The following is a 9921-nucleotide window of genomic DNA, read 5'->3' as shown; positions in this document are numbered from 1 at the left end:
TTATAAAATTACCTCATAATTTACGCAATCGAAAAATTGGTTTTGAGTTAGCAATAACAAATAAGAAAGAACAAAGAAAGCTATGAACATATATTTTTATCCATTTTTAATTAAAAATTAAACCCACAAATTAATTCACTGATGGGAGTATTTGTAAAAAGCTAGAGTTCTTTTTTTTCAAGAAAGCAAGGGCAGATTAGTGCACCAAAAAAAAAGATCGTAGTAAAAGCAAATTCCAATCTTTGAGCACAAGCTTGTAAATTGCAAGAAAAATCCGAAAACAGTACAAGTAAGAATAGATCAATGCACCAAATAGACAAAATCACAGCAATAATCCAAGAGCACAAGCTTGTAAAAAGCTAGGGTATTTTTTCAAGCAAGCAATTCACATATCAGTGCACCAAATAGTCACAATCCCTGAGCAGATGCATGTAAATTACAAGAAAAATCTGAAAACAACACAAGCAAGAACAAATCAGTGCACCAAATCACCAAAATCACAGCAATAGCAAATCTCAATCAAACGGCAGAGGCTTGTAAAAAGTTAGGATTTTTTTTTAGTAAGCAATTTAGTGCACCAAATAGCCCCAAATCAATGCATAGCAAATCTCAATCTCTAAGCACATGTATGTAAATTGTAAAAAAATCCGAAACTAACACAAGCAAGAATCAATCAGTGCACCAAATCACCAAAATCACAGCAATAACATATCCCAATCCAACAGTAGAGACTTGTAAAAAGTGAAGGTTTTTTTTGGAGTAAGCAATACAATGCACTAAATAGCCCCAAATCAGTGCATAGCAAATCCCAATCTCTGAGCATATATATGTAAATTGCAAGAAAAATTCGAAAAAAGCACAAGCAAGAACAAATCTCACTACAAAGCATATGGATGGGTAAGCAATTTTAGTGTTGGATTTGTGCAAGAGAGAATGATGGAGTCCAACCATAGAAGATCCCAAAAATGAAATGTAACAGAGAAGCTCGATGACCAGTCATGGAAGATCCTGATTCTCACAAAGTCCAACCATGGAGGAAGTCAAATAGATTAGTATGTGCGAGGGAGAAGGGGGAATCCAGCCATGGAGGAAATCGAGAAGGGATGAGGACTTACATTGATTTCCGATGGAGAGGCTGTCATCGATGGTGGCTACAATGCGAGGGAGGGGCGAAAAAGACGAGGGCACCCAACAGTCGAAGAGAAGGAGACGTGGGACCAATGACAGGAAAAGCACGAAATCAGATTTGGGGATGTACAGTGGATCCCCAAAATTGGGAACCGTTGTAGCATCCGAATAGTTGATTCTCATTTTAAGGATTCGGCTGGAGGAGGGTTTGGGACGAAAACCCTAAACTTTTTTTTAAAATATAGGGAAAAACATACTTTGCGACACCGACTGTGAATCCTCTAAGCTTTGATTGAAGGGTTTGGAAAATAAGATTATTAAGATCCAAATGACTAAGGACATATTGTGGACTGATCTCGCAGAATACTAGCATTTCTGCATTTTCTAGTGGATCAATCATGTACCTTTTGAGGATGGCTGTGTCTGTGTGCGCTGTAGGGATCCACACAAGGAATTCTTTTGATCTAAGGGTTCGGTTTCTCTGATTAGTACAGACAATAATAAATCTCAAGGGTTTCGTAAAGTGGGTCCACCTCAAAGGCATGCCTGCGCACACGATGACAAAAATGAAGATGAGTAGATGGTGGGTTTGGTGAATAAAGTTTATTGAGGCTGAAAATTGAGTTCTCAACCGCTAGCTTAATGGACTGGAGCACAAGGCATGGTGTAGCCAAACAAAATCTAGTCCACCAAAACTTTTTGCAAGTGATTGAGCCAGAACCCCGTAAATTTATCCTTTTTGGCTTTTCTCCGACACTTGTTCCCTTGTGGTTTTGTGTTCATCTTTGACATCCTTTAGTGCAGTCTCAATCAATTAGCAACTAATAATTTTATATAGACCTAATGATATTCTCTAGTGAGTGATGTCCTGAGATCGAATCCTCACACTCCACAATTCCTTTATAAAATCATAAATAACATATTTTGTTATTGTTAGAACAAGCATATTTTGGCTGAGACCATCGATAAGATTGGCATTTGGCCACATACGTTATGTTTTTGCCGTGGGAGAGGTGGACTCCATCCATCAATATTATATCATATTGGCTGAGGATGTTTTTTTTCGAGGATTTTGGCATTGGAATTTGATGGTGTTAACTTGTCAACGGGTATATTTTCTAAAATATAATGTTGTGTGATATTGAGGATAAATGATAAGTTGTTTTCAGTCCTATTTTTGTGGACTACACCGTCCCAATAGCAGCCAAAGTCTTATCCAAAACCAAGTGACTCTGGGGCTCTTATAGTTCCTGCATCGTTTTAGCTATATCTCAGAAACTCGTGCAACTCGGTTTTTTCATTTAACTTCAAATGAAAAGGAACGTTAAATGCAAAACAGATCAAGACTACTTAAAAATCAAAATCCATATCCTAATCTTTATTTTCTGGACAATCTAATATAAAAGACAACCATAATAAGCACAGCCCTCAACCGGTTTGCTGTCAGGGGCAGACGGGCTTCATATTTACCCACTACAACATTTCACAAGTCTTGTCCCTAAGGGCTACGACCGAAAATGCCTGGTCCCCGGCCCCTCCCTACATGGTTATACCCCCTTCCATAGTAACCACCACGAAAACGGCCACCACGCCCGGACCCACGACCCCCTCGACCACCCCGATATCTCGTGAAGTCACCAAAAGTCTGCAACCAAACCACCAAATATGTTGGAAATAACCCCACAAAAACTTGGAGCGAGATAAATCAAAACACACATTACCTCCGTGTCTATCTTCATTTGCTCAGAGAATCTACTCCTTCCATTCTGCGACTCATGATTGAGTGAGTTGCAGGAGAGGGAATCAAAGAAATCATCCTTGTTATAGACAGACTGCTGATATAAAGAAACTACATATCACAACAAAGTAAAAGCAGAAAAATGCGTTTTTCCCACCCTCAACAGAACTCAATTTAATCAAAGTGGCACAAAACATCAAATCTCACCTTGACCTCAAACTTTGATAGTTCAGCATCTTCATCATCTAGAGTATCATCTTCATCACTGACTTCTCCATCCCCTTCCCTTGAATGAGATTTATTACTCTTGCCAAGATGACCCCACACTTCGTCCTTCTTAAATTTCTCATTCATAGCTATGAAATCAAAATCTTCAGAGAATTTTGTTACTGGACGTGAACTCTGCACAGAAAATGGTCAACATTTCATGCCAAACCCACATTCAATGAAAGCATCAAGGCAATTATAAATCACTTTCATTGTGTAAATCAAGATTTGCTGGGGAAAGATGTCATCTGCAGTACCTTGATCAGATTATATCACATCACATCTAAAAATTTTAAACCCCCACCAGACAGTTCTTGCGTGTAGACTTAAGATTCAATCTCCAATTTAAATATGATTGTGAATAAGCCATTTCAACAGTTCACACTCCGAAAACTTGAGCAATATTAAAATTGTTGTTAATACCAAGATCCAGAAACTTGTAAAGTGAAACTCACAATTCAACTAATTTAATAATTATTCTTTTCACCAAGTTTTCAGATTGTAAACTTGATCCACATCCAAAAACCAAATTAAACTTAAAATGTAACAGTATATAATAAATTACCCCACTTCCTCCTCCCCTATCACGTCCCCGGTAACCTTGACGATATTGAAAAGGAGTTCCATTCGGCTGGGATGAGAGAGAGAGAGAAGCAATGTCAGCATACTCATCAAACCCCACACACATAACATCAATCATAGGTTTAAATTTGTTATCATTGTTTAGCATAAAAAAGCACCAAGTTCAATCAACTTCAAAGGAGAGAAGAAAAACTAAATTGCTTTAGCACATGTAGCAACCTCTGGATATCCAGCAAATAAATCTCACATGAAAGATAAGAGGGAAGAGTACTTAAACAAAAACTGCAAGATAAAGTGCTTTTAGCAGCTTGCAATGAAACAAGGGTAGATAGGGTAGGGTCGCATAAACCCCATTGACAACCTCAGATATTGTGAATTAAAGCTCACAAAAAATACTTAAAGAAAAGTTTGTTAGCTGGCAACAGTGTTTATTTGGGGAGGGTGGAACCTACCGTCTGTCATCTCACAATAAGAATTCAAAATACCAAGCTTTTTTTTTTTTTATTGGCACTGGGTGTCCTGGAACAACGTCCTGACCAATCTAGGGGGTGCACAGGCCCTCGGCAAGAAGTTTCCCACAAGTGCACCTCGGGTAATTCAAGGAGAAAATCTCCTAGTCAGATGGCCCCTAGAGATTATTTGCACCCAAGAAGATTTGAACCTTAGACCTAAGGGGGGCATACCCCCAAGCCCAAGGCCTTTACCACTTGAGCCAACCCTTAGGGGTTCAAAATACCAAGCTAGGGAAACTACGACCAAGCCCAGACATATCTAAAGTAGAAACTAAGGTACCAAGCCTGTAAATAACAGAAACGAGTGGGCAGTTAATTGGACACACAGACAGAAACATATGTAATAGGATCACCTTTTGAGAAGTTCGTGAAGGTACCGGCAAAGGCAGTAGTGGTGGCTGACCTTCAGCTGGAACTGGGACTATTGATTCAGATGATGAAGATGATACTTGATCCACTTCTGCATCCTTATGCACTGTTTGTAAAGTTTGGGAAGAAGCAACTGCACTAGGTACAGACTGCAACAGCTGACCTGGAGTTACCAATGATGGCGCTGGTGCTTCTGCGTGAATAGTGTTGGATGTTCCAACAATAGATGAGGTAGATCGCGAAGAGGCTTGATATGACAAGATTGGTCCGGGAATTGCACTAGGCTTATTGGAGATCGGAGGCAAAATAGCATTTATATCTGGGCTAGACATAGCTAAAGGAGCCAGAGATGGCATACTAGAACCTAGTGTGATTGTTGGAAGGCCAGAACTAGGCGGGGCCTTGCTGGGCACCGAGTTTACTAATGTTTCAGAAGCTAGTGTAACTGAAGGCACGGGAGGCAGAGTTGACGGCAAAGTTGATGGTGCTAAAGAACTGGAGCTTAAATTCATGGAACTAGAACTGGCAGGAGGCAAAGGAGATGGAACTTCGGGTAAGTTTGACGAACCAGAGGGTAAAGAGACATTAAAATTAGGATATTGCACTGGCAGCTGAAGTGAAGAAGGCATTGGCAGCCCAGGCGGTGGACGAAGCAAAGATTGCTGATGCAAATGAGGAAGCCCATTTGGTGGGCCATAGTATCCTTGCCAGTACATTGGCATAGCAAGCCCACCACCATTTGCACTAGAAGGAGGTGGTGTAGCTCCCCAAGATGCTATATTACCTCCAGGCTGATACAAAGGAAGGCCACCTTGGAAACTTGACCCGTGGGGTCCCAACTGCGCACTATGGGAACTAATATCTGTCAAAGACCCACTAACAGCAGGAGGCAAGCTTGTAGAAGTAGAAATTGGGCGGGCATAGTGAGACTGCAATAAGATTTAGAAAGAATTCAGAATAGTGTAGCTGATTTAATTTGAAATGGGATAAAAATAAAAAATAAAAAATTTCTTCACTCCAATCACCTGAATAATAGCAGGATCAATGTTTATGGGTGGCATAGGCTGAACAGGTGGAGAAGATTTAACCTGTAAATCCTGCAAAAGGAAGCTTAAAGAATGTTTAGACCTTTCTACTCAAATAAAAATATTAACAAAGGGGAAGTGCTAAAAGTTGAACCTTGATATGATAATTCATATCAGTTCAGTTCTTTTCCTTTTTTCCATTTTTTTAAGAAACATAAAATCTCAGCCCATTCCATCCACTAAAAGGCAAAGCCACTCCATTTTAAATGTAATTGTTACAGTCATCTCGACAGATTTTATGTTTCATCTCGACTTGTCAAACATACAGAGGCAGATTTGATACAGGGAACCACTAGAAACAATGTAAACATAAACCTTGGCATTATTAAGCATAAATAGTGGTGTAAATGTGGTAAACAACATGAAGAGCAGCCAAAGGCTGCTTGCCCATAAGATACCTTGATGTCACTCCCACGGAATAGTATATATTTATAGATTTTGTCGCCGGGAGGGACTTGTGGACCATCTTTTTTCCTTCCTTCTGTTCCAAATGACCTTACTGCCACATTAAAAGATATTTTTTTTTATAAGAAATTTATTAAAAAACCACGTAATTAGGCATAGCACAATTACACGGGAAGTATACAAGAGAAAACACCTAATTACAAACTAAAGCTGAAAAACAGCACGAAAGTCATTGGAACTAAATCCATCCATTACCCACATTAAAAGACATATACATGCATTAAAAATCCATCTGAACATCTCTTTGTTATAAATATATTATAGTGTGTTGGTGAAAGCATTCCGCACAAAAATGCCTTCTAGAGCCTAGGCACAAAGTGTAAGCGTGAGCCTTAATGAAGGTTAAATCAAAATATACCAAAAAGGCCATGACCAAAAACTCCCGAATTATAGATATTGACTTCAAGCCAACTTAGACTATTATATAGAGTTCAAAGCATACACATCACATATGACAATATGTGGCACCATGGTATGTAAATGATCTTCAATATCAACTAAATACTTAAGAATATTCGTTTACAACATTTTCTAGGACTTGAAATCATCTATGCTTTAAGCTCATAGAAAAAGCGTAAAAAATCATGCTTTTGTAAATGGGCTTCGCTTTTGGAAAGCAAAGCAGTTATGCGTTGGTGCTTTGCGCTTATGCATGCTTCTACCAACACTCATCGTACATCAAAAAATATATATATTTTTTTATGTCGGGGAACCTCTCCAAGGCAGGGCCCTTCGGACCCACCCCTAAAGAGTAAACCATGGTCCCGTGCACCATACCCTCGAAAGTTTCCTTACACGGAACTGGTTAAATCGCCAGGGGTGTGGCCCCAAAAGATTGTTTGCACCCATGAGGTGTTGAACCTTGGACCTTGAAGGGAGTGATACCCCTAGACCAAGACTTTCACCACTTGGGCCAACCCCTTGGGTCATCGTACATCAAATATAGAAAGAAAGGGTACATGACATAGGATAAACAAGAATGAGGGAAAAATAATCAGGAAAAAACAAGAATCTCAGGCTATGTACAAATGCATCCAGACCATAATTATGGACAAACAAAAATAGAAGAGTATTTTCTGAAGAGCACTCCAATGTCCAAAGACCATTAAGACTATGACAGGGATCAAAAGATTATCTCATCTTGAACTTAAAGAATTACATAAGTTGAGATGGTGTTTTAATTGAGACCCACAAACATCCCTACTTTCCCAGTTAGACGATTGACTAACCCAAGTCTTACATAAAACATACAGTTATGACCGTCACCAATAGCATTTATAGACAAGTTAATATTCCGATGTTGCACGAGTCGTGCGCAACGAAAACATCTTACTTGGCGAGTGCCACTCAAAGCACGCCCTCTACAGCAATGGGGGTTTCGTATAAAATAACCACAACTTCAAAATAACAAAACTGGCGTCCTCCTCCTCCAAGAACTGACTCTTGGGTATTGATGTTAGAAAATCATAAGAGGGAAGCAAAAAAAATAGAAAGAAAAAGAATACCATTTTCAAGTCCAATACTGGACTCTTGAGTGTTGATGTTGTAGAGTACGCCCTCGTATCTGATCTCGCTCTTGGAAGTCAAACTAATCAAGCTTCCTATGTAGGAATCGGCCGATGTAGTGGATGATCTGGAAGCACTTTCGGAAGCCATAATCTTGCAATTCCAATCATAAACTACAATAACCCTAAGATCATTTATCACTATAATTAACGGAGAGAAAGAAAGGGGGACAGAAAGAAATCAAGGGAGAGAGAAAATAGGATTTAGGTTATGGGGCCGTGTGGCTTTTGTTGTTACTGTGATTATCGGGAGGAGATCCAATGAATAATAACACCTAGTATTCTTTTTAGAGCACCGCTGTATATTAGTTACACTCTCTGCACATCTTATATGATATTTTTTTTTCTCTCTCAATACGGTGTGCTGCGACTAAGGTAAGTAATTTCTTTTTTTTTTATATCTATCTAATAATCAAAATTCTAAAAGAATATTTTGTGCATAATTTAAACAAAAATTCTATTCTCATAATTAAAAAAACAATTTTCGACATAATTTGATTTTAAAAAATATTATATTTAAATTATATAAATGGTGCATTCTATATATAAACTTAAAAATAAAATAACTTAATTTACTTAAGATTCCGCTATCAATTATAATGATTTAAAATATAAAATGTAAAATCTTACTAATGATTCACTTAACATAATATCAATCATTAAGTCTTTAAAAAAATATATTTTGATAATTTAAGATAAAATGTATCGATTTTAATAACTTAAATTGTAAATAGTAAAATCAAAAATTATATTTATGTTTTTATTTTTTTATGGAATAATGAGTAAGAAAATGATAATATTTTTATATTTTAAATAATTTTATAAATTAATTATTTAGATAAACAATAATATATTAATAAACGTAATCTGTTTTATATAATAAAACCATATCATTAATGGGAAAAAACCATTACATACTGTTTTTGATAAATATAATTATTTAGAAAAAACCATATCATTTTCATAATGTTGATAAAAAATAAAAATTAAATAAAATAAAATAAAAAATTTGGTCCATCCGCATTTAGTTTGAGGTAGACATGAGGTGGGGTTTCCAGCAACAAATAGCCTTAGATTTTGTGCTTGGTATAGGTTCCAAATACTTGTGAATTTTCTGCATAGACAAGGCATATTCAATCACATTTTTAGATTCAATATATTTTTTTTTCTTGTACCATCTTGTTTCTTCTAACCAAAATCCCCAACCTATAAAGAAAAAAATAGTCAAATCCTCCATATTGCCCTCCTTCTTCACAAACAATGTTAGATCCATTATATTCACATTCTTCTCAATTTTCAACACAGAAGGAATATATTTGTTTAACAAATCTCTAATGGTATGGCAGTAAAATAAAGCATGTGGAAGATCTTCCAAACTGTTATGACATAACCAACACTTATCTTCAATATCAACATGTTTTTTTTTTATAAGATTATATTGGGTAGGTAGGCCTTCTCTACAAACTCTTTATGCAAAAACCTTGGCTTTAGTTAGAGTTTTCATCTTCCACAGCACTTTCTATAGAGCTTTATGTCTATGCACACTAGAGCTCTCACTTTGTTCTTTTTTAACTTCCCTCTATAAAATTTGTATGCACTTTTAACTCTGAACTTGCCATTTTTTTCTTGAGTCCACAACCACTGGTCTTCATTTTCTCTTGGATAGATAATGATCTTCAAAATGTCTGTAGCTACAGTTGGATTGAATAGAACTCTAATTTTTTCAATATTCCTCCACATAATATTTTTGTCAATAAGATTATCAATAGTGTCTTCATTATCGTCTATCACCACCATGCTTATTTCCTGCTTGATGACCAGGAATCCATACATCTTTCAAATCTTTACTGATTTTTCATAACCTATTCTCCATCGACATCCTTGAATTAATAAGTTTTTTGCTTCCCAGATTCCTCTTTATACATATGAAGGATTTGTGCCCAAAGCTAAATCAAAGAAATTTACTTTTGGAAAGTACTTTGCTTTATAGATCTTATGCAGTAAAGTACCCTCTTCTTGCAAGATTCTCCACCTCTGTTAAGCCAAGAGAGAAATGTTAAAAATCCTCAGATCTTTAAAACCCAGCCCAACTCTGGATTTTGACTCACACATATGATCTCAACTAATCCAATGTATCACTCCCTCATTTGTTTTCTAACCCCACCGAAATTGTGTCATCATAATCTCTAAATTAGTATATAGGTTATTAG

At 36.9% G+C, this 9921-nt stretch overlaps 1 protein-coding gene across 3 annotated transcripts; it reads right to left on the bottom strand.

Annotated features, from left to right (window-relative positions):
- Nucleotides 1–2478: 2478 nt before the first annotated feature.
- Nucleotides 2479–7979, bottom strand: LOC121244511 (protein decapping 5-like). Of its 3 annotated transcripts, none has more exons than XM_041142606.1 (8): nucleotides 7652–7979; nucleotides 6080–6180; nucleotides 5622–5693; nucleotides 4581–5525; nucleotides 3699–3764; nucleotides 3074–3268; nucleotides 2850–2963; nucleotides 2479–2773 (listed from the first exon to the last, which is right to left on the bottom strand). In XM_041142606.1, exons 1-8 carry the CDS (start codon nucleotides 7800–7802, stop codon nucleotides 2627–2629), a joined length of 1791 nt encoding a protein of 596 aa, XP_040998540.1. In that variant the 5' UTR covers nucleotides 7803–7979; the 3' UTR covers nucleotides 2479–2626. The 3 variants fall into 3 exon arrangements, with proteins under 3 accessions (XP_040998540.1, XP_040998542.1, XP_040998543.1); XM_041142608.1 differs by having other exon boundaries at nucleotides 2850–2960; XM_041142609.1 differs by lacking the exon at nucleotides 3699–3764.
- Between the last annotated feature and the right edge of the window lie 1942 nt (nucleotides 7980–9921).

Source organism: Juglans microcarpa x Juglans regia, chromosome 8S (assembly GCF_004785595.1).
Source record: "Juglans microcarpa x Juglans regia isolate MS1-56 chromosome 8S, Jm3101_v1.0, whole genome shotgun sequence".
NCBI lineage: Eukaryota > Viridiplantae > Streptophyta > Magnoliopsida > Fagales > Juglandaceae > Juglans > Juglans microcarpa x Juglans regia.
This window is presented reverse-complemented; position numbering and strand designations above follow the sequence as displayed.

What these genes read in the sequence shown, in the direction of transcription:
- LOC121244511 (XM_041142606.1), bottom strand. Translation starts at nt 7,802, where the DNA reads ATGGCTTCCGAAAGTGCTTCCAGATCATCCACTACATCGGCCGATTCC. An exon ending in TCCGTGGGAGTGACATCAAG is followed by an intron (nt 5,694 to 6,079) that starts GTATCTTATGGG and finishes TTCCTTTTGCAG; the next exon opens with GATTTACAGGTTAAATCTTC. An exon ending in TTGATCCTGCTATTATTCAG is followed by an intron (nt 5,526 to 5,621) that starts GTGATTGGAGTG and finishes ATCTTATTGCAG; the next exon opens with TCTCACTATGCCCGCCCAAT.